The sequence below is a fragment of the Oratosquilla oratoria genome, chromosome 42, assembly GCF_046742065.1.
Source record: "Oratosquilla oratoria isolate Oo_2021 chromosome 42, ASM4674206v1, whole genome shotgun sequence".
NCBI lineage: Eukaryota > Metazoa > Arthropoda > Malacostraca > Stomatopoda > Squillidae > Oratosquilla > Oratosquilla oratoria.
In genome coordinates, this window is record NC_134818.1 from 5,777,111 (window position 1) to 5,802,123 (window position 25,013).

The following is a 25,013-nucleotide window of genomic DNA, read 5'->3' on the forward strand; positions in this document are numbered from 1 at the left end:
TGTGGGGCTATGGATCTCCAGTCAATGAAACAATACAATAATTAATGCTCTACCCCCACTTCTAATCCTAGTCCTCCTTACCCTGGTAGTTTCCCTGCACATGTATGATTAGACAAAGGACATGACACAACTAACCGAGCAAAATTAAACCTGTTGCTTGCTCGTGCATGAAGAGGCGATCGTGGAGACGTGGAGACTGGAGATCGGTCATCGTCCTCACTTCCCCTTTCCTCATCGTCTTCACTAATGGATGGCAAAAGGTTCTTGCCTGAACCAAGCTCTAGGTCCTGTTGCTGCGAAGAAAGACCAGCATGTGAAGGAGGGCGGAAAAGTGTTAAAATTCATAGGAAAGGAAAATGTTTAATTGTGGAAATTGTTTTGCTTCATGTGAGAGGCTCTAAGTTATTGTGGAGCTCACATATATTTTGAATGTTGGCTTAATAAAATGATTGTGCATGCTTTCTGGATATATGTATTTAAATGTGAATAAACACATAAACCTGATTCTAAATCTAAATTTATATGTGAATACATGCAACAAATATATGTATATATATAAATGTAAATACAAATATATGTATATATATATACAGTATATACAGTACAAATATATATATATATATATATATATATATATATATATATATATATATATATATATATAATGAAGGTGGAAAAAGAAGTCACGGGTCTAGTTCCGAGTTCCTGAGTTTATTCCTGACCGGTTTCGCTCTATGCTTCTTCAGAGGAATGTACCAACATATATATATATATATATATATATATATATATATATATGTATATATATATATATATGAGATATAAATATGATATACAAAAGTAAATATATATAGATATGAATTTGAATATATGAACAGATGTATAGATATAAATATGTTACAAATATGAATGATATGAATATGAGTACAAAATGAACATGATTATAAGTATACATATATATATATATATATATATATGAATATATGTATATATATATAAATATAAACTAAATATATAAATATATATAAATATATATTACATATACAGACGCTCCTCTACTTACGTTCATTCGTTTTACGTTTTTTCGATTTTACGTTTGAAATGACTAAAAAAAATGATAATTTTTTTTGGAGTGAATTCTTTAGTTTAGCGCGCTCTCCGTAGTTCAAACGATACTTACGCATGACGCTGCGTCCATTGTTTACATGATCAAACGACAGACTGAACATGCCTTGCCTCCTCCTCCTCCACCATCTCAATTTATGTTGCTTGAATTTAATTTATTTGAAATTAATGTTACAGTAAACTCGCGCTTATCCGAACGCGTTTTAACCGAATAATCGCATTAACCGAATATTTTCTCAATACGGTAGCCATCGCTTCAACCGAATGTATTTGGATCTCAACCGAACATTCAAACACCCCGCCGCCTCTTCCGCTACCCGCAAGCTTCACTAAGTGCTCACACGGTGGCAGCACACTCCATGTTTACACCTAATCGGCTGTTTATACGCTATAGAATATGTTTATGAACTATTATAAGCATTTCCATGTGTATGTTAAGTTTACAGGTACGAATATTGCAGACGACATTACCGCATAAAACTCTACGGGAAAGAAACATAAAATTGAATTAACCGAACATTTCTGTTAATCGGACATTTCTAATCCCCCTTGGAGTTCGGATAAGTGGAAGTTTACTGTATTTTACAATGTTATGTGTATAATTAATGATTTAGGGGTGTTTTATAAGATACGGTAATAGAATTTACGGATGTATAGTACAGTAACAACTTACGTTCATTTTCAACTTACGTTCGGCCGTTCGGAACGCAACTAAAACGTAAATTGAGGAGCGTCTGTATATATATATATATATATACATATATATATATATATACATATATATATATATATATTATATATATATATATATATATATGAGAAATTCGCTAGTGAACAGCGACATCAAGGCGCCAAGAGGCCCCGTGACTGCCGTCTTACACCGCTCGACTACTGATGATTAAAATCGTATGAATTTAGAACACTACTGGTTCTCGACCTTCTCACTCCCGAGAACCAGTAGTGTTCTAAGTTCATATGGTTATAATCATCATTGGTCGAACGGTGTAAGATGGTAGTCATGGGGCCTCTTGGCGCCTTGAGCAGCAGGTTCAAATCCTCTCTGCGACAGTCATAAAAATTATCTGATACATATATACATATATATATATATATATATGTATGTATGTACACATATATATACATTTTTACCAACCACAGTGCACTTTAATTCTAAACCATCAACATCGGGAGACCCAATGGAGGCTAACATACAGAAATTGAAATGCAGTACTGCCAAGGACTCGAACCGGGCTAGCGCATGACAAGTGCTGTAGTGACTTACTGATTATACTATCAATATATATATATATATATATATATATATATATATATATATATATATTCGTGAAGTAAGGAAGCAGGTTTTCTTTGATGCATGTAGAATTAAATACGACAGCATTCTGACAATTGTTAAACTTTTCCTTACTGTTTTCTATTTGTCTTATCAACTTTTTTCCAGTTGTAGGGTGAGCTGATACAAGTTCTCCAAAGTTTTCCATTTAATATTATCGAGCTTTCGTCTTCAAAGAGACATCATCAGGATTGACAAAATTTCTGCAATAATGAATACAAATGTTGGTACATATAAGTTACAAAATAAATTACAAAAATACAAATACAAATAAACAGGTAGAACAAAAGATATATAACGAGAGTTATTACTTACGTCTACAAGGAAAGTACAAATGATAGAGAGAAAGGTTTAAATACACTGCTATCCGAGTTCCCATTACGGAGTCTGGCGGATCGTCTGAGTGGTGGGGGAGTGGGGGGTAGGAGGGGAGGGGGAGGGGGAGAGGGGACCTCAATGTAGCGATGTCTCAGGTTAGCGCTACTGTACAGTTTAATGCTGGACGTCATGTCCAACTGAATATTTATAGTGGGGGCAGAGTCCCTGATGTGGAATGCCTCCAAGAGTTTCAACCTTCTAGGGTCCTCATTGTACGCAATAATTTTGGTACATTGAACTAAGGTGTCTCTGTCAATATTTCTATTGTGATATTTTGAATAATGGTCCTTGATCGCTCCGTCCTGTTGGTGAAAGGTTAGTCTTCGGCTGAGAGTACATCTGGTGTGCCCGACGTATGTGATATTGCGAGACGTGCAATTCTCGTCTGGACATTTGAATAAATACACCACGTTGGCTTTAGATGTAAAGTCAGCTCGACTATTACAGTTGTTTTTCATCACCATTGAACAGGTTCTAGGGTTACGATAATATATAAGGACTCGGATCTCATGGTTCTCTTTAGTGGGGTGACAATTTTTCTGATGTAGTCTTCCCTGTCTAAAATCACAAAACAAGACGACTTGTCCGCTTTTCTAATCACAATACGCTTGTTTTCCCGTAACTGTTTAGCGGCTTCTTTTAAACGGGGTGAAAGAAGCTGGCTAGAATGGTGGTGCCGAGTTTTGGTGCACTCGTTCTGTAGATTTTCTTGAAGATCTGGGTTGATGGAGATTTTACCTTCTTTCTCTAGTAGGCACAGGTCTTCAAAGAGGATCGCAATTTCAACCTTCTTGTTGTTACGGGAAAACAAGCGTATTGTGATTAGAAAAGCGGACAAGTCGTCTCTCCCCCTCCCCCTCCCCTCCTACCCCCCACTCCCCCACCACTCAGACGATCCGCCAGACTCCGTAATGGGAACTCGGATAGCAGTGTATTTAAACCTTTCTCTCTCTCTATCATTTGTACTTTCCTTGTAGACGTAAGTAATAACTCTCGTTATATATCTTTTGTTCTACCTGTTTATTTGTATTTGTATTTTTGTAATTTATTTTGTAACTTATATGTACCAACATTTGTATTCATTATTGCAGAAATTTTGTCAATCCTGATGATGTCTCTTTGAAGACGAAAGCTCGATAATATTAAATGGAAAACTTTGGAGAACTTGTATCAGCTCACCCTACAACTGGAAAAAAGTTGATAAGACAAATAGAAAACATTAAGAAAAAGTTTAACAATTGTCAGAATGCTGTCGTATTTAATTCTACATGCATATATATATATATATATATATATATATATATATATATATATATATATATATATACATGTATAAAAGTAGATAATATATAAACATACATATAAATAAGTTATGATTGAAATAGCCAGACTCAGAAACTTACTTTTATCCCAACTTTTTGAGCCATGTCTGGGGTTCATTTTCAGAGGTTACAAAAGAGAGGAAATTTGATCCTTCTTTATATACAAAAAACATGTGGTTTCACTCTGAGGGGACCATGGGAACCCTGTCACAAGGTCGGGCTATGCTCGTCACTTTCATCCCAGGACAAGGAGGTGAGGATTTAGGTGAAATTTTGTAACCAGGTGATTTCCAGGATAGGAGAAACATGAGAATCCAACCTTTTCATGAAATTTCCTGGGTTCACTCCAAGTGTATCACATTATGTAATGGGGTTTCCATGGTCCTCTCTGAGTCAAGTGCATGTTTTTTGTGTATAAAGGAGGGCACAACTTTTTCTCTACTGTAAGCCCTGAGGACAAATCTAAGGCAGGGTTCAAAACATTTGGATTAAAGTACCTGTCCCTGAGTCCAGTGTATATTACTTACACTATCATGGTTCCTGGACTCCTGCTATTTTGTATGAATATAAATACAGATGCTCCTCTACTTACATTCATTCGTTTTACATTTTTTTTATTTTACGTTTGAACTGACTAAAAAACTTTTGTAATGTTTTTTTTTTTAGTTTAGCGCACTCTCCGTAGTACGAGACATTCAAACGATACTTACACATGATGCTGCATCCATTGTTTACATGGCACAAACGACAGACTGAACGTGCCTTGCCTCCTCCTCCTTCTTCCTCCCCCTCCTCCTCCTCCGCCATCTCACTCTATGTTGCTTGAATTTAATTGATTTGAAAATAATGTTATTATTTTACAATGTTATGTTTATAATTAATGATTTTGGGGTGTTTTATAAGATACGGTAATAGAATTTATGGATGTATAGTACAGTATGAATGGTCATACATTACTGGAATGTACAGTAACAACTTACGTTCATTTTCACGTTACGTTCGGCCGTTCGGAACATAACTAAAACGTAAGTTGAGGAGCGTCTGTACATATATGTATATGTTAATGTATACATTTACATACATATATATACCAGTGGCTTTTTCCCCTTTACTAGGGAGATAGCCACAAAACAAAGACGTAAAATCCACTCTCACCCATTCCATCCCCACATACTCCACTTCCATTCACCCTTCCTCCCTCCCTCTTATCTTGGCTCCTCCTGGATGATGGGTAATCCCTGCATCTCACCCACTGCCCTGGGTCAGAAGCAGTGCAGCAAGACACAGCACATCCATACGGGGGGTGTATGTGATTCACCACCATGGTCTTGGTTCATGTGTTGGACTTGTGATCGGCAGCTATTTCCCTCCTGGAAGAGTGCTCAACAGCTCATATATGACCAATCTATGGGTAATACTGTGACCTTACATGCACACACACCCTGAACTCCCTGCCCACAAGAGTTGGAGTGATGACTTGCAGCTCAGCAATACTGAAATTATTTCAGCCCTGGGTGGAATTCGAATCTGGACCACCATTGTGGCAGCCCAGATACTCTACCACTACACCACAAGTTGTATATACCTAATTGTATTTACCTAGTCATATTTTACAGGAAGGGGAGCTATGCTTGTAGTGTCCTGTCTTCATATCTCTTTTTAACTAGACTGTTTTTAAATTTGTGTATCGTTTTTGCATACACCACATTTTCATCTAACTTGTACCAGATGTCTGTTACCCTGTGGGGAAACATGTTCTTTTTTCAGGTCTCTTCTATAACTGTCCTTCTTGAATTTCTTTCTGTGTCCTCTTGTATCTCTACTATCCCATTTTATTAGATAGATCCTCTCTATTAATAGTTTCTATGCCTTTCATGATTGTATAAATAGTTATCAAGTCTCCTCTCTCTCCTCTTTGCTCTAATGTCTGTAGCTCAAGTTTTGCTAGTCTCTCCTCATATGATAGTTCTGAGAGTGTTGGTGCCAATTACATAATTGCTCTTTGCATTCTTTCAAGTTTTGTTATACATTTTTTTTTTTACTTAGTGACCATGTTGTCACTGTATACTCCAGTTTTGGTCTTATCAAAGTGACAAGTATTTTCTTCACCATTTCTTCATCCAGATATGTAAATGCCACTTTGATTGTGCTTATTAAATTATAAGTTTCTCCAAAAATTTTGTTTATTTTTTTCTCAGGGGACATATTATTCATAATAATGATTCCCAGGTCCTTCTCATTTTCTACTTTTTTAATTTCTTCCTCTCCCAATCTATATGATCCCACTATTCATTTTTTGCTTCTTCCAAATTCCATTATACTACACTTCTTAATATTGAATTCCATCTTCCACTTCCTACTCCATTCCCATACTTTATTGAGATCACTCTGCAGTGACTCGCAATCTTCTACAGTGTTTACTTTTTTCAACAATTTTGCATCGTCCGCAAAGAACCTCATATAACTTTCAATTCCCTTATCCACACCATTAATATATATAGCAAACATTATTGGGGCCAGAACTGTTCCTTGTGGAACTTCACTAATCACTTCATCCCAATTAGAATGTTTTTCTCTTATCACCCCTCTCCTTTTCTTTCATGCAAGAAGTCTTCCATCCACTTCAGCAGTTTGCACTGTATTCCTCCTTCAGTTTCTAATTTCTTTAGCAACTTTTTATGTGGCACCGTATCAAAAGCTTTTTTCAGGTCTAGAAATGCACAATCAGCCCATCTCTTTCTTGCATTACATCTATTAGCCTTGAATAGAAACACATTCAATTTGTGACTCATGATTGACCTTGTCTAAATCCAAATTGCCTTGGATTTAGTACATTGTTTTTTCCAAATGCCTTACACATCTAGTTTTGATAATTCTTTCACAAATTGTAGCTATTGTACTTGTAAGAGAGACCGGTCTATAGTTAGTAGGGTCTTCCTTGGTTACCCTTTATATACTGGTATTTATTTGCTCTTTTCCAATCTTCTGGAACTTTTCTTTCTTTCAATGAACTGTTTATTAGACTATGTATTTTGTCTGTTAGTTCGTTCCTGCATTCTCTCAAAATCCAGTTTGCCATTTCATCTGGTCCATGCAATTTCCTGACATCGAGATTACTCAAGTGATTCATTATTTCTTTCCTTGTTACTTCTATCTCTTTCATAGGGAGGACTTTCTCCTCCCACTTGACATCTCTAAGTTGTATGTTCTCCCTCGTAAAAACTGATTTAAAATGCTTCTTCATAATTTATGCCATTTCTATTTCCTCTGTGTATTCAACTCCTTGTCATAGTTTCTCTAATTCTTATTTGTTTTTCAGTTTGTTGTTTACAAATCTATAAAATAGTTTTGGTTGATCTTTACATTTTTCTATGACATCTTTTTTGTATTTTCTCTTTTCTGCTCTGCACACTTGTACATATTGGTTTCTATAGCTAGTATATATTTTCCATTTTTCAGGTCTTTGTCTTTCTTCCATTCTATCCGAGCTTTATCCTTTTTGTCTTTTAACTCCCTACACCTTTTGTTGTACCAACACTTTACAGATCCTTTTACTTGTTTTTGTCTTGGAACATACTTTTCCACGCCTTCTTTATAAATTTTTGTCAAAATATTCTGTTTCTCTCCTACTGTTGTTTCCTCCTTGTGTATCCTTTCCCAGTCTGTTTTTTTTTTTTATTCTCTTATTTTATTAAAAAAACATACATCAATATTCCCTTTCTATATTGTTTGTTTTTTCCATGTATTTTTCCTCATTTATTTCTGGTTCAACCAACATGTGGTCGCTTTTACTTATTGGTGTCTTATATTCAATATTGTCCACTATTTCAGGTTCTGATGTGATTATTAGGTCCAGTCTCAATGGTTATTCCTCATTTCTATACCTAGTGTTTTCTTGTATCCATTGTGTCATTGTATGTTCTATAATCATATCAAGTAGTACATTTCCCCATAGGTAGTCTCCACCCTTCACTGTCATCTCTTCCCAACATTTTTCTTTTTCCTTCAGGTAATTATTCAGTTCATTCAAGCCTGTTATTAAGCCATCTATATTTGTGTATGACACTTAATTTTCTGCTACTTCCATCATGTTTTCTGTTTCCCTTCTATTTTCCTCTGCTATGAACCATCTCCTCACTTTCACATCCACTACTCTCCAATAGAATTTCTCTTTGTCTGACTCTGCTCTGTCATTTTTTTCCTTTTGCTTCTATTCTTTTTGTTTTCTCATCCACTCTTTCTTTTTTATTCATCTCTCCTTTTATCTATACCTGTTTATATAGATAACTTTTTGCTAGTTTTCCTGTTTTTGATAAGATATTTTCTGCTGTCTTTTGTGACCTGAATTTAACCTTAATTGGTCTGGTCTTATTTGTATTGTATTTCCCTAGTCTATATATTTCTTCAATTTCTTTCCCTGTTTCTTGTTCATCTTCTTGAACTACTTCTAATATCTTGTTTACTTTTTCCTTCTCCTTTATTCTTGTAGTCCTATTTGGATTATGCTTCTCTTCCATCCCTAATATAATTATACATTTCTTTTTGTCCACAAAGTCTCTTATTATATTCTCCTTGTCCCTCATCACTTTAATAACTGTGTCCTTAGTTTCTTTCATCTGTTGTTTTACTATATCTCAAAATTCAATTTTGTTGTTCTCTTGGACTTTTCTCCAACCCTGTACCTCTTTTGCTATGGACTCTTTATTCTCTTTATTATTCCTCTTTAATTTCTCATTCTCATCCTTTACTTTTTTTAACTGTCTTTTTAATTCTTCTATTTCTTTATTTAGGTTTTGGTTCTCCTTTAGTTCTTCCAATTTATCAACTCTTTGTGTAATTCGTGTAAGTTGACTGAACCTAACCTCCCACTGTTTGCTCATTTTCTCTAGTTTTTCCTCTAGACTTGCTAATCGGGGGAAGTTATCTCCTCCCTCATTAAATCCACGGAAATAATTATCTTCACCTTCCACTGTGCTGCTCTTATCTATATTTCTGATATTTACATTTCTACTAATGTCTTCGACTTCACCTCTATTGTCTGCACATCTTTTGTTGACATTCCTTCTGACTTCCGAGCCTGTTCGTCCCCTTCCTCATTTCCTTCCATTTTCCTCAGTAATCCCTCTCTTTCTCCTTTTTCTTCACCTTCCCACTACATCACTAGCTTTCCCCTTCCCTACTAATACAGCACAGGTACTCCTTGTTGTTGAGATCCATGAAATTTGAAGTTTTTCTTGGAGTTCCAAACTTCGCTATTACTTCGACTGTCATGTGTGTGTGTGTGTGTTTGTGGGGCATTAATTTAGGAACTCAGAAGATGCCCATGCAAACCTAGCACATTTACCACTCACCTCACTGTCATACCCTTCCCGGAGGTTGTAGGTGAGGTCATGCTTGATGTCATTAGCAAATTCAGCTTGGTATTCTGGATATAGACGGAGAACATCCACCAGCCCGGGTATGTTGATGGACTTGAGGTCACAGTAGGTTAATGCTTTGACGTCACATGAACTTTTGACAATTGTGTCACTGCAGTTCCTAAGTGGGAGGTCCACGTCGCTTCCCACCAGGTCTCCTTTACCTACAAGGATAAAATAATAATAATAAAAAAAGACAAAGAGAGAGAGATATTCAGCTGGTGAAAACAGCCAATCAATACCCATACAGGGTTAAAACACATATCAACATTTGGAAAAACAAAAACAAAACAAGAATACTTAGAATATAACTGTATGTTACAATGATTTCCACACATGGTTGAGATGTAAGATGTCAGGCTGAAATGTCTATGCGGCTAAATCCTCTATATTTTGTACAAGAAAAATAATATTGTACCACACACGCCAAGTAGTGGGAAGAGCTACAATCCATCGACGGAAATCACCACCCACTCCACACCTTCACTCTTACAAGATCTTAACATGAAAAAGTTGGTTGGATTGTATCTTACCAACCCTTCTATCCTTTTGTGCCACATTCGTGTGTTATTTTATATTTCATATATTGGTTTAGTTAGCCAATGGTATTTATTTGGTTAATAGTCTTGTATTCTGCAGGAAAATGTGGAGAGATATCAGAGGTATTAGTATTTTGTCACTCAGGACTTGGTGTAGAGTCACTGCTGTTTGAGGGGATAGATGTAAGTGGTTATTGTGGGGTGGGGTGTAAATTGGAGAGTGTAACAGAATGTGTGATAATGAGAAGGGAACTTTACTTTAGTGAATGAGAATTGCCCTGTTTAATGGAGTGTACTGCTTAGTTTGATGAGTTGTTTTGGGTCATGTTCCTTTGGTGATTGGTGTAGATTTGTTCATTCATCTTGGTGCTGGCTAGTTGGGTTTATCACGAGGCACTGGAAGATTTAGGAGGCTTACATGTGGCTTGGTATTAGTGTGTATGTTTAGTATTGTGAAAATATGGATTTCAGATTTAATTAATTGCAGTATTCAGGAAAGGAGCAATGCTCATTGGGTCCTATCTCCTATTCTCTCATTTCCTAACATACCTAGACTCAAATTCATATACAGTTCTAACTTAAATTTAATCCTTCATTTCTAATTATTATATTTAGATTTGAACTCATGTATTGTTTGGGCTTGGGCTACATCACCTTCTAAGCTATTCCACATATTTATGTATCTGTATGGAAAAATTTATTTCTTCACATCCTCTCGACATATGGTCTTTCTTAATTTACTCCCATGACCTCTTAAAGCCCTCCCATCTTTAATCAGATTTCTTCTGTCAATGCAATCTATCCCCTTTAGTGACCTGAATACTGTAATCATATCACCTCTTTCTCTTTGATCTTTCAAAGTTGGCAGACCCAGTGCTTTTAGTCTTTCCTCATATGGTTTATCTGCCAGGCTGGGGACCAGTTTGGTTGCTGCCCTTTGTATTCTCTCAATCTTGCTTATATCCTTCACTCTGTATGGGGATCATACTACTAATGCATATTCCAGTCTTGGATGGATCAGGGCTTTGAGTTTTTTTCATCATCTATTCATCCATATTGTGGAATGCCACTTTAATCTTCTCCAGTGGTCTATATGTCTCTTCCATCCTGCTGATATGTTTGTCAGGTGACAGGTTGTCTTTTATCAAGACTCCCAAACCTTTCCCCTCTTTTGCTTTTGTAATGGGTTCACTTCCCAACAAATATTTTAAGGATGGCCTTTTGCTGTTATTGCCCATTTCCAGTACTTTGCATTTTTTGGTATTGAACTTCATTTCCCATTCTTGGCTCCATGTAAAAATAGTGTCTAGATCTTTTTCCAATAGTGAAGCTTCTTCCTTGTTTTTCACTCTTCTTAGGAGTTTTGAGTCATCTGCAAACATGTTGACATAGCTTGTAGTTCCTTCCATGTCCTCATGTATCCTTCCTTCAAAATGTTTTTCATTCATTCTAATAGTTGGCTAATGAATCCTCCAACATGCTCCAATTTCAACATAAGTCAACTATGATATACTTTTTCAAATGCTTTCTCTAGGTTGAGGTATATGCAGTCCACCCACCCCTTTCTTTTGCAGTGCATCACTCTTGAATAAAAACTTAAAAGGTTTGACACATATGACCTTCCAGATCTGAAGCCAAACTTACTGTCAGTCAGAATGTTCATCTTTTCAAGATATTAAGTCCATCAATCTTTCCAAATCCTTTCACATAATTTCACTATTATATTGATCACTGATACCAGCCTATAATATAATGGTGTCTCCTTGTTTCCACCTTTGTGAATTAACACCATGTTTGCCCTTTTCCAATTGAACAGCACAATGCCTTCATTCAATGAATATGTAATAAGGCTGTGGATCTTGTCTGCTAGTTGTTCCCTACATTCTTTAAGTGTCCAGTTTGAGATCCTGTCAGGTCCTTAATCTTTTGTTACATCCAATAATCATGAGAGATTGACCACTTCTCTCACTTCTACATCTATATCTACTAATCCTGGTTTTTTGCTCTCCCTGCTTTCCTCCAAAATAGTGTTCTCTTTTGTGAAGACTGATTGGAAACTTTCATTATTTCTGCCTAAGCTGAGGCCTCTTCAAAGACCTCACCACCCACTATTAACTTGGTGATTTCTTCCCTGTCTCAATTTACCATTTATAAACCTGTAAAACAGTTTTGGTTCATCTTTGCATTAATCTACTACACCTCTTTTAAAATTCCTTTCTTCCTCCCTTCAATTTTTTTTATAGTCATTCCTAGCTTGTTTATAAACTTCTTTTGTTGTATTGTATCTTTTCTTCCTCCATTCCCTCATGTTTGTTCACTTCTATGTTGTAAATATTAAGAAAGATTTCCCGCTTCCTTTTTATTTTTGTGGCATTCATGAATGCCTCCCAGTTTATTTTTTCAAAGAAAATTTTCAACCCTAAATAATCTGCTTTCCTAAAACTGGGTTTCCTTTGCCTCTGTCAATCATTCCAAGACTATTTCCTCATCCTCCTGTTGAAATACAATTATTATATGATCCCTTTTTCCTACTGTGCCCTCCATTGCTATACTCAACAGATCATTTCTCCAGGAATCTGCTTTACTGCTTGCTTCCCATTACTCCCAGCTGACTTCACTACAATTAAAATCTCCAGTAAGGACTCTGGTACTATTTTAAATATTTTTCTTTATAAAAAGAGCTGTATCTAATTACATTTCTTGATATTCAGTTTCATCGTGTCTTGGGGGGAATATATACCTCCATGAAGTATCTTTTATTGTGTCCTTTAGTACTAATTGTACATTTAATGTTGAAATTGCAGTGGACCTTGTGTACAGGGGAAATTCATTTTTGTTTTTAATGAGGGGAATAGTTTGTTGGCATTTCTTGGAAAGGAAGCTTACAGGTGTGGCATGGTTGATATATTGTATTATGTCTTCAATGGTTTCTCTTGGAGAGTTAGAATTATTCCTGAAGTGGAAAGGTTGTAAGTTTTGGGGTGGGTAAGAGGATGATACATGGGTTTGTGAATAAGAGTCATAGTGGGATGGTGAAGGTGGTTTATGCAGAATACCAATAAATCTTAATAGGGCATTAAGATTTATTGCTAGGACAATTACAAAGAAAAGTGCAGAGGTAATCATTAAACTCTATCTTTCAATAATCAAGCCAATCTTTGACTATGTGGTACAATTTTGATCTCCATTCTATAGAACAGATGTTAATTTACTTGAATAAGTACAGAGGACAATGACCAAAATGATACAATGGCTTAGAAATTTACCATAAAAAGACAGGCTGAGGCACTTTAATTTATACTCTTTGGAATGATGGAGTGATCTAAAAGCACTACTGAAGTGGGTCAAGGGTGATACAGGCAAGGTCAAGACAACTGGGCAGGACTCATAGTAATGGATTTAAGTTGGAAAAATTTAGGTTTAAAAAGGAAATAGGCAAGAATTTACTTACCAACAGAGTGGTTAACAAATGGAATAGACTTAGTAACCATGTAGTGAATGCTAAAACAATTGGTTGCTTTAAGAGATTGGATAACTTCTTGTATAGGGATGATAAATGGTAATGGACATGGAACTGCATAGTGTATACTTATGGTCTCTTGCAGTCTCCTCCAATCTTATGCTCTTAGGTACTCTTTTCTTCAGTTTGGAAGACTGTATCTGTTTGGGTGGATAGGCATTGAATGATTTTGTGACTAAAGGCTTTGGCAGACTGGAGGGTAGTGGGGATTTGAATTTGAGGTTCTTTTGCTTCAGAAGAGTTTGGGGTTTGTGGATGGTTTGCAGGATTTGATGACAATAGTTACTCATCACCTGCATGACTGAAGGACCTTTAAGAAGCACAACTTGGTTATTGTTCTACCAAATAGAAGTTGTCGCAATGGGCTCACTTTAATGTTGTACCTTTGCAGAATTTTACATGTGCAACCTGAAAAACCTAATACTCTAAGACCAAGATATATGGCTCTACATGTACTGCAGATATGTAGGTGACATTTTCATGGAAGTTGGAATAAATCCCACTTAACAGATGTTCAACAAGCAATGGAATCTTCCTCAGTCCTAAACTTCACCTGTGGGCTTAGCCTACACCACAAGATCCCCTTCCTTGACATCCTTGTAACCTACCAAAATGACTGACATGAGACTACTGTGTATAGGATGATGCATGAATACTGTCAGTGAATGCCCACAGCAGTAGAAGCTAAGCATCATTCAATGACACTTAAGACATGCCTTTCACAACTGCTTCTCTTGGGATTCATTCCACATTTAACTTTCGAGATTAAAACAAATCTTTGTCAACAACAATTATTCTAACACTATTGTAAACAATGCCCAAACGTACCCAAACAGAACATGAACAAAAACTCACACAAACCATACACAAAGTTGGCTTTAAGAACCAAATGACACCAGCATATATGACGGATGAAAAGGTTTTTGTAACTACCTACCTATGGGCTAGGCTAAGCACAACACAGAAAGAAAAGAAAAGACAAGAAGAGTGAGAGAGAAAAAAAAGTGGCCTTCAGCAGTTTGCACAAAGGAGAGAATTTCAGGTAGGATAATCAATCTCTTTGTTAAAATTAAAGATTCTTTACATGAGTAAAAACACAGTCAAAATATATGAGACAAAGAAACCTAGAACATATAAGTGAACATAAAAAAAACAAAAGAATAAATATATAATCATGAAGATCTTAACCTATGTCATCAAACCATCATATATCACATGTAATATGAAATGACAATACAATGTTACCAAACAGGATAGCTAGCATAGGGCTTGTATGCATCACATAAGAACTGGTGGCAAATTTATGTCTTGATTCTGGTTGCTAGAAGTCATGCCAATAATCATCTGTAGCTGTCTTGATGTCTTGGGAACAAATGAGTAGTTTGTGGGAGAGACAGATGCGCAATGACCTCTGGTAGTAGGGGGGAGACACTTCGGAGATGGACTTGTTTGTAGATTTGTAACTGGCATAGAGAAGGCAGAAGGATGTACTTAGGTTTGGTTGTTGAGATGATACCTGAAATAACTCAGGTGGTGAAGACTTGCAACTTCACTTGGAGTTACCATACATGGGTTTTGGTAATTTGAAGATTGCTGAATGCAATTGAAGAGGTTCAAAGAACTTGTTTAGTCAAGTTGTTATAATTGATGATATGGATAAATTCTACATATTTAAAGGTGAAGTGTGTGTGTCAGCTTCTCTACTTGTCTCTTGTCTTCTCTTTGCTCTCAGTTTTCTCTTTTGTGTCTTCTTTCTGGTCCCTCCTCTCAGTTCATCTGGTAAGCCTTATATAGTCAGGGTAGTAGCTACAACATTTTCTGCACACCAATACATACAGTAGTTCAAGTGGGGACTGATCACTGGGCTTGAGTACTCTTCCAGCTAGACCTCAATATATTTTGGGTTTCAGGCAGTTATCAGAGAAATTATTTGAAGTGCATAGCAATAATAAGTCACGTACATACCTTATACAAAAACAGGTTAAAGACAGCAAACCTATTTTACATATGACATACTAATAAATGACATAGCTAATCATTAAATATTTAAACAAGTTATTCATGCAAGGGCATGATGTAAGTCTAACCATACATTCTATTCATGCAAATACATGACAAATGTTTAAACATACATTTTATTTATGCAAGGGTATGACAGTCATCAAAGACATTATTACATGGGATGTTACATGCACTAAAACACATGAGAAACTGGCCATCATTGTATACAACAAAAACACAAAAGTCTCCTTTTCATGAGGAATAACCTCACAAAAAAACACAATCTCCTCAATCAAGCAAACATAGTGTACCAATACCTCTGTCCTGAAGAAAGTTGCAAACTCCTGCCCAAGATGTCTTACATTAGTGTTACCACTACTTCGCTTAGCAGGAGGCTCACAATGCATGCTCATGATGGCAGCATAGACAAGTATGTGGCACAATGCCACTATAGAAATTCCACCAGACAAGACTTCGTTAACAACACAAAAATACCCAAATGCTGTAACCTAAAAAAAAAAAAAAAAAAAAAAAAAATCTAGAGTTATACCCTAACCAGAGATCCCTGGTATTTACCTAGTTGTATTATATGGGAAGAGAGCTATGCTCATAGTGACCTGTCTTTGTATCTTTCAGCATTTTGTTCTTAAATTCTTGTATAGTTTTTGCACACACTGTTGCCTCATCCAATTTGTTCCAGATATCCACTACTCTACATGGAAAACTATTCTTTTTCAGATCTCTTCTATAACTATCCTTTTTTGAGTTTCTTTTCATGTCCTCTTGTTTTTCTCTTATCCCACTTTAATAAATCATCTCTGTCGAGAACTTCCATCCCTTTCATAATTCTGTAAATGGTCAATAGATCTCCTCTTTCTTTTCTTTGTTCCAGTTTGGACAATCTTTGTTTGTATGTCAATTTAGAGAGTGTTGATGCCATCTTCGTCGTTGCTCTTTGAATTCTTTCTAATTTCTATATATTCTTTTTCAATACTGAGTATCTATACTGTTGCAACATACTGTACTCCAATCTTGGTCTTATCAGTGTAAGTAATATTTTCTTTACCATTTCCTCATAACTCTGCATTCTATATCCCAAAATCTTTGCTTGCATACTCTTACACATAGGTAATTAATATTTCACTAAATGTTCAAAGCTTTCAAAGACTAAAATAATTTGAAAAATACCTCATGTATGAGTAAAATACAAATACATAGGTTAATATCTAGAACTGATGGCATACTGACCAGTGAGGGAGAGATTGAAAGGTGGCCTGCTCACAACTGGCTATCAGCAATCAGTAACCTTCAATGTGAATGTTGAACTGGTTTTGAGCATTCTCTTGATGAGAAGAATTTTTTTCACATTTCTTCCTTCTTTTAGGATCTTGATAGTATGTTTGATAAAAAGAATGCATTTTTGGTAACTAGCTTTAGCAACATTGATTACACTGGAAAAAAACATGGTTCTGGATAAAAATATTTTAATTCTGGGGTAATTGTATGAGCTGAACTCAATAATGACATTTGTATAGCTGTATCAGGCTCAATTTTTTTTAAACCAGCATATCTACATATTTGGTGCATCATGTAATTTGTACACTAATTCATATGTTCATTGGTTCTATTTATGCAATTATTTTTTCCTAATTTGTGCTATTTTGTTTGTTTCAGATTGCTAGTTCATTTACCTAGTTGTATTTTACAGGAAGGGGAGCTATGCTCGTGGTGTCCCGTCTTCATATCTCGTTTTACCTAGGCTGTTTTTAAATTCATGTATCCTTTTTCCCCACACCACATTTTCATCTAACTTGTTCCAAACATCTATTACCCTGTCGGGAAAGCTGTTCTTTTTCAGGTCTCTTCTATAACTGTATTTCTTGATTTTCTTTCCATGTCCTCTTGTATCTCTACTATCCCTTTTTATTAGATCATCTCTATCAATAGTTTCTATGCCTTTCATGATTGTATAAGTAGTTATCAAGTCTCCTCTCTCTCTTCTTTGCTCTAATGTCTATAGTTCTAGTTTTGCTAGTATCTCCTCATATGATAGTTCTAAGAGTGATGGTGCCAATTTCGTAATTGCTCTTTGCATTCTTTCAAGTTTTGTTATACATTTTTTTGTACTTGGTGACCACAACGTTGCTGCATATTCCAATCTTGGTCTTATCAAAGTGACTAGTATTTTCTTCACCATTTCTTCGTCCAGGTATGTAAATGCCATTTTGATTGTTCTTATTAAATCATAAGTTTCTCCAAAAATTTTGTTTATATGTTTCTCAGGGGATATGATATTCATAATAATGACTCCCAGGTCCTTCTCATTTTCCACTTTTTTAATTTCTATCTCTCCCAATTTATATGATCCCACTATTCTTTTTTTTGCTTCTTCCAAATTCCATTATACTACAATTCTTAATATTGAATTCCATCTCCCACTTCCTATTCCATTCCCATACTTTATTGAGATCACTACAGCAACTCACAATCTTCTACAGTGTTCACTTTTTTCAACAATTTTGCATCATCTGCAAAGAAACTCATACAACTTTCAATTCCTTTATCCATATCATTAATATATATAGCAAACATTATTGGGGCCAGAACTGTTCCTTGTGGAACTCCACTAATAAATTCATCCCAATTAGAATGTTTTTCTCTTATCACCCCTCTCATTTTCTTTCATGCAAGAAGTCTTCCATCCACTTCAGCAGTTTGCACTGTATTCCTCCTTCAGTTTCTAATTTCTTTAGCAATTTTTTTATGTAGCACCTTATCAAAAGCTTTTTTCAGGTCTAGAAATGCACAATCAGCCCATCCATCTCTTTCTTGTATTACATCTATTAGCCTCGAATAGAAACACATTAAGTTTGTGACGCTTGAGCGTCCTTGTTTAAATCCAAACTGCCTTGGATTTAGTACGTTGTTTTTTTCCAAATGCCTTACACATCTAATTTTGATAATTCTTTCACAAATTTTAGCTATCATACATTTCAGAGAGACCGGTCTATAATTAGTAGGGTCTTCCTTGTTTCCCCCTTTATATACTGGTACTATATTTGCTCTTTTCCAATCTTCTGGAACTTTTCCTTCTTTCAATGAACTGTTTATTAGACTATGTATTTTGTCTGCCACTTCATTCCTGCATTCTCTCAAAATCCAGTTTGCCATTTCATCTGGTCCGTGCAATTTTCTGACATTGAGATTATTCAGGTGATTCATTATTTCTTTCCTTGTTACTTCTATCTCTTTCATAGGGGGGGGGACTTTCTCCTCCCACTCGACATCTCTAAGTTGTATGTTTTCCCTCATAAACACCAATTTAAAATGCTTGTTCATGAGTTCGGCTATTTCTATTTCCTATGTGTATTCTATTCCTCCTTGTCATAGCTCTACATTTTTCTATGACATCTTTTTCGTATTTTCTCTTTTCTTCTCTGCACATTTGTACATATTGATTTCTATAACTAGTATATTTTTCCATTTTTCAGGTCTTTTGTCTTTTTTCCATTTTATCCAAGCTTTATCCCTTTTGTCTTTTAACTCCCTACATCTTTTGTTGTACCAACACTTTACATATCCTTTTCCTTGTTTTTGTCTTGGAACATACTTTTCCACGCCTTCTTTATAAATTTTTGTCAAAATATTCTGTTTCTCTCCTACTGTTGTTTCCTCTTGTGTATCCTTTCCCAGTCTGCTTTTTGAAAGAATTCTCTTATTATATAAAAAATTGTTTTTCCATACATCAATCTTCCCTTTCTATATTGTTTTTTTTCCATGTATTTTTCCTTATTTAGTTCCAGTTCAACCAACATGTGGTCACTTTTACTTATTGGTGTCTTATATTCAATCTTGTCCACTATTTCAGGTTCTGATGTGATTATTAGGTCCAGTCTCAATGGTTCTTCCTCATTTCTATACCTAATATTCTCTTGTATCCATTGCATCATTGTATGTTCTATAATCATCGAAGCACACACACGCTCATCGAAGCAACACCGACCGTCGTCGCTGTCGTCGCGCGACCAAGAAGAAGAGGATTTACGACGAAAAAGGAAAACCTGGTTTGTACTGTAGGGGTGGGGAGTGAACGTGAGTGCCCGAAATGGTATCTATGCAGTGCTAGTTAATTGTGTTAACTCGAAATTAGCAAAAATGAATGAAAACGACTCGAAAGCCAGTTGCGAATCAGAGCCATCTGGCGGCAATCCACTGAACCGCGATGTAAACAATCAACAAAGCACGTGTTATGACAATGATTTCTTAGGGTTTGGTAAGTACGAAAGAAAGAACTTAAGTAGATTATTAGAGATAGAGAGAGAGATGAGCAAAAATAGGACTCGGTGGGAAAATGAAATCATGGACTTAAGAAAAGAGGTCATTGGTTTAATTGATTGTTTATCTAAGACTAACCATGGAATTTCTGACCTGAGAAAAGCTAACTTGGATCTTACAAACGAAATTAAAGAAATGAAAAGAGACATAAATGAACTGAAGAATGACAATGAAAAGAAGAAAACTAATGATAATAACAATAGCGAAAATCTAAAGCAGGAAGTGAACAACAAATTACAAGATCGAAGAAAACTTAGGTGGGGACAGTATCCAGGAAATTAAGAAGTGGAAAGAAAATATTGAAAATAAAGAAATTGCTTTCAAAGAAATAGTCAAGCAGCAAATGCAAGATAATGCAAAAGACATAATCATTCAAGTGATTAACGAAAAAGCAAATTGGGTCAGGGACACAGTAGATAGGAAGAAATGCATTGTGGTTTATGGGCTTAAAGAAAAACAAGGATTGGCGAGGTACATGAGAGAAAAAGAAGAAAAAGAGACAGCAGTAGAAATCCTTAATGAAATTCAGGGGGGAGACAGTGATTCAGGCACAGACTTAGAAGAGACTTACAGAATTGGTCGCTATACTAAGGATAGGAATCGACCTCTAAAGATAAAACTAAGGTCACAAGTGGTAGTAGAAGACATATTTGAAAAAGTAGGTAACTTGGCAAAGAGTGAAAAATACAATAAGATATGGATAAAAAGAGAAATGAGTACTGAGGAATTAGAAAAAGAAAGGGCACTAAGAGAAGAAGCAAAGGAAAAAAACTTGAAAAGATCGGAGACAGAATGCAAAGAATTCCAGTGGAGAGTAATAGACTTGAGATTAAGACAATGGCGCTTCAAAACGAACAAAACAAGGGAAGAAGAAACCAGGGAGAAGGAAGAAAATTGAAAGTGGCCTATACCAACATTGACGGACTAATTTCGGGACTGAACGAACTCAATGATTATCTGTTAGAAGCAAAACCAGACATAATGGGAATTGTAGAGACCAAACTAAGAGGTGAAATACCATCCACTGTTATCGGACAAGGTTTATACAACTACTGGATAAAAAACAGGGACAAGAAACAGGGAGGGGGAATCATGTTCTTGGCCAAGAAAGACCTAAAGGTGACAAAAATTGCAGAGGGCAAAGGTAATGCTGAATTGATCATGATAAAAGTCGAAGGCAAGAATATGAAAAGTAGAAAGTTTGTGGTGACTTATGTGCCTCCAAAAACAAGCGCTTGGAAAGAAATCGAACATAAAAAAATGCTAGATGACACAAGAAAATCACTCAATGAGATACTAATGGGTAAGGGTAATCTGGTAGTTATGGGGGACTTCAATTGCAAAGAAATTTGTTGGGACAGCATGACAGTGCAAGGAGGAGATGACTCGTGGGGCAATGTACTGCTAGATATGACCATGGAGTACACAATGACCCAATGGGTCCGTGAAAACACAAGGTACAGAAATAATGAAGAGCCATCGAAACTAGATCTAATATTTACAACAGAGCCTGAAATAGTGCATAAAGTCCAGTATGAGACACCAATTGGAAAGAGTGACCATGTACTCATCGAAACTATACTAAAGGAAGAAATAGACATAGAGAGGAACGAAAAGCATAGGAAAGGAAGACTGAGGTACAACAAAACAGACTTTACAAAACTAAAGACATTCTTCCGGAATGCAAACTGGGAAATATTTTACAGGGAAGAAACAGCAGTGGAAGAGAAATGGAATATATTGATGGAAAACTACAATGAAGGGGTACATTAAATGTTGGTTCAACAAAAGATGCAGTGAGGCAAAAGACAGAAGGGACAAAGCTTGGAAAAAGTGGAGAAAAGACAAAAAACAAAGCAAATGGCAAATTTATGTTAACTATAGAAATGAGTATGTTAATGTGAGAAGAGAGGAGAAAAGGAACCATGAGAAGGATATTATAGACAAATGCAAAGAGCAACCCAAACTATTCTATCGGTATGTGAATGGTAAACTTAAAAACAAACAGGAATTGGTGAAACTATGCCAAGGAAACATAGAATACACAGAAGATTTAGAGATGGCCGAAGTCATGAACAATCACTTTAAATCTGTTTTCACCAGAGAGAAAATACCAAATTGTGACATAGACAAAAACAAGAAATCTCCCCTCATGAATGAGTTTACAGCATCACTAAAGGAAATATCAGAACATTTATCAAGGCTGGATGTCAGAAAATCACATGGCCCGGACGGTATTGCAAATTGGATTCTAAAGGAGTGCAAAGAAGAACTAACAGACAAAATACACATCTTAATAAACAGCTCACTCAAAGAAGGAAAGATACCCGAGGACTGGAAAAACGCTAACATTGTACCAATACACAAAGGAGGAAACAAAGAAGAACCCACCAACTATAGGCCAGTATCACTAACAAGCACCATAGCCAAAATTTGTGAGAAAATAATCAAGAATAGATGGGTAAAACATCTGGAAGACAATGACATATTAAACCCAAGACAATTCGGATTCAGACAAGGAAGATCATGCTCCACAAACTTAATATGCTTTTACTCAAGACTAATAGACATAGTGCAAGAAAGAAATGGATGGGCTGATTGTGCATTCCTAGACTTGCAAAAAGCCTTTGACAAAGTACCACACAGAAAACTACTAAAAAAACTGGAACACATAGGAGGAATACAGGGAAACCTACTAAAATGGATAGAGGACTTTCTGACTGGTAGAAAGATGAGAGTAGTGCTCAGAGAAAAATATTCAGACTGGAAAGAGGTGATCAGTGGAGTACCGCAAGGATCTGTGCTGGCACCAATAATGTTTGCTATCTATATGAATGACATGGATGAGGACGTGAACTGCTACATGAGCTTCTTTGCCGATGACGCCAAACTGCTAAGGAAAATAGAAACTGATGAGGACTGTGAAGCACTGCAAGAAGACCTAAATAGGGTATGGAACTGGAGTCAGAAATGGGAAGTGGACTTTAATACTAAGAAGTGTAGCATAATGGAGTTTGGAAAAAGCAAAAACAGAATATCAGGAAAATATACAATTGGAACCAAAGAAGTAAAGAAAGTAGGATCCGAAAAAGATTTGGGAGTAATTATCACGAACGACTTGTCCTATGATATACAGATTAACAAAATTGTCGGGGAGACTTACAACTTGCTAAGATCAATAAAAGTGGCGTTTACATACTTGGACGAAGACATGATGAAAAAAATATTGGTTACATTGATAAGGCCTAGATTAGAGTATGCAGCGACATTGTGGTCCCCCAGTACCAAAAAGAATATAAAGAAAATAGAAAGAATCCAAAGAGCAGCTACAAAAATGGCACCTGCACTTGCAAACCTATCATACGAAGAGAGATTGGCTAAACTGGAGTTACCGACACTGGAGCAAAGAAGAGAGAGAGGTGACCTATTGACCATCTACAGAATCATGAAAGGCACAGAGGTACTCGATAGTGAGAGCTTACTTAACTGGGACAAAAGAAACACAAGAGGACATGGAAAGAAAATAAAAAAACATAGCTATAGAAGAGAACTGAAGAAAAACAGTTTTCCTCATAGAGTTTTGGACACTTGGAACAAACTGGACAATGGAATAGTATGCGCAAAAACCATTCATGAGTTTAAAAACAAACTAGACACTGCAAGATACAAAGGCGGGACATCACGAGCATAGCTCCCCTTCCCGCAAAATACAACTAGGTAAATACAACTAGGTAAATTTCCCCATAGGTTGTCTCCACCCTTCACTGTCATGATATTGCATATTTGCAACTGCCTACAGTATTTTCCGGCTTAAAATGCGCATCGGGTTATAATGCGCACCCATGCTCTTTGTTATCTCAGTACACAGATAGCGCGCACCGACGTATAACGCGCATGCCCGATCGCCATCTAGCAAGAGAATCGAGAACCAATTTTAGTTCCATATTCTCTTCCCACAGCTCGATTCCCATGTTCCTTGGCAAATAGAATGACTTTTACTTTGAAGCCGCCTTCATAAGTTTCTTCTTGTGGGTGGCATCGTTGTCTTCTTGAACTTGGCTTTGTCTTCTCGTCTGTGTGGCTCCTGCCGGGTATTTGTCTATAACGCAGTTTTACCTCGGTATTTATATCATATAAACGAGGTTACACAGAGAAGTATTTTTCATTGGCTAGAGCCACTGCTGGGAGATCTGTTGATTTGTCATTAAATTAAGTGTCAGTTTAGGCATCAATCAGGACACAACTAAGAAAAAGTCGGAACTACATGTACCGGTATATGACTCATGTTGTGCGTTGGTCCCTTATTACTTTGTAGCTTAAATAGTTTGTAGGAAATATGATCTAAAAAAAAGTTTATTGAAAGTAAAATATACAGAAAAATTTCGGGATTTTTACAGAAAATGTTCATTTTATATCTTGAGGAACTAATTCGTCTTTACCATTTTTTATTTAATACTGAAACAAACTACAGACTGTTTCGTTTTAGCTTTGAACTTGCAATGACAGTGGTGTAATAGGACAGTCTCTCATCGAGGTGACGTTTAGTTAATATAACTCCCGAAATAGGGTGTTGTAGTCAGGTGTTTGACACGAGTTTATGAACGGCCGCAACGGAATTTGTACCATACCTAAAGTGAAGCAACAAAGCCAACATAAAAATTCAAACCAGGATGCTGCGAACATGGGCAAATATCATGAATATTGATCATGTTTCATGGTGTTTAGGCCTATTTAAACATGAAAAATAAGATTCGATACCTACCTACCTATACCAAATATTTATATACAGTAGCCCATGCTGGCATATTCTTTCATGTCACCATGGCTGTTCTTCTTGTTCTCACGGAACTTCACGGAGATGTGTGCCGTCCCGACTTTGTGACGGCCAACATCGTCACGTTGTTGTGAAAAAAAATTACACACACAGCCGTAGAATTTTTATCGTAGGCCGTAGATAATGCGCACCACCAGATAATACGCACCCCCCATTTTTAGGCCCTTCCAACGGAAAAAAGTCGTGCACTA

General features: G+C 36.2%; 1 protein-coding gene across 4 annotated transcripts in view; it reads right to left on the bottom strand.

The window, feature by feature from the left end:
- Elk (Eag-like K[+] channel) overlaps positions 1-25,013 on the bottom strand; it is a 190,835-nt gene that overhangs the window by 33,180 nt on the left and 132,642 nt on the right. For 2 of the 4 annotated variants that reach the window (XM_076179039.1, XM_076179035.1), the window contains exons 12-13: positions 9,528-9,757; positions 136-293 (exon numbers count right to left, since the gene is read on the bottom strand). In XM_076179039.1, coding sequence (XP_076035154.1) covers positions 136-293; positions 9,528-9,757 — 388 coding nt within the window. The remainder of the gene's footprint in view (positions 1-135; positions 294-9,527; positions 9,758-25,013) is intronic. The other 2 variants (XM_076179036.1, XM_076179038.1) reach the window with 2 other exon arrangements.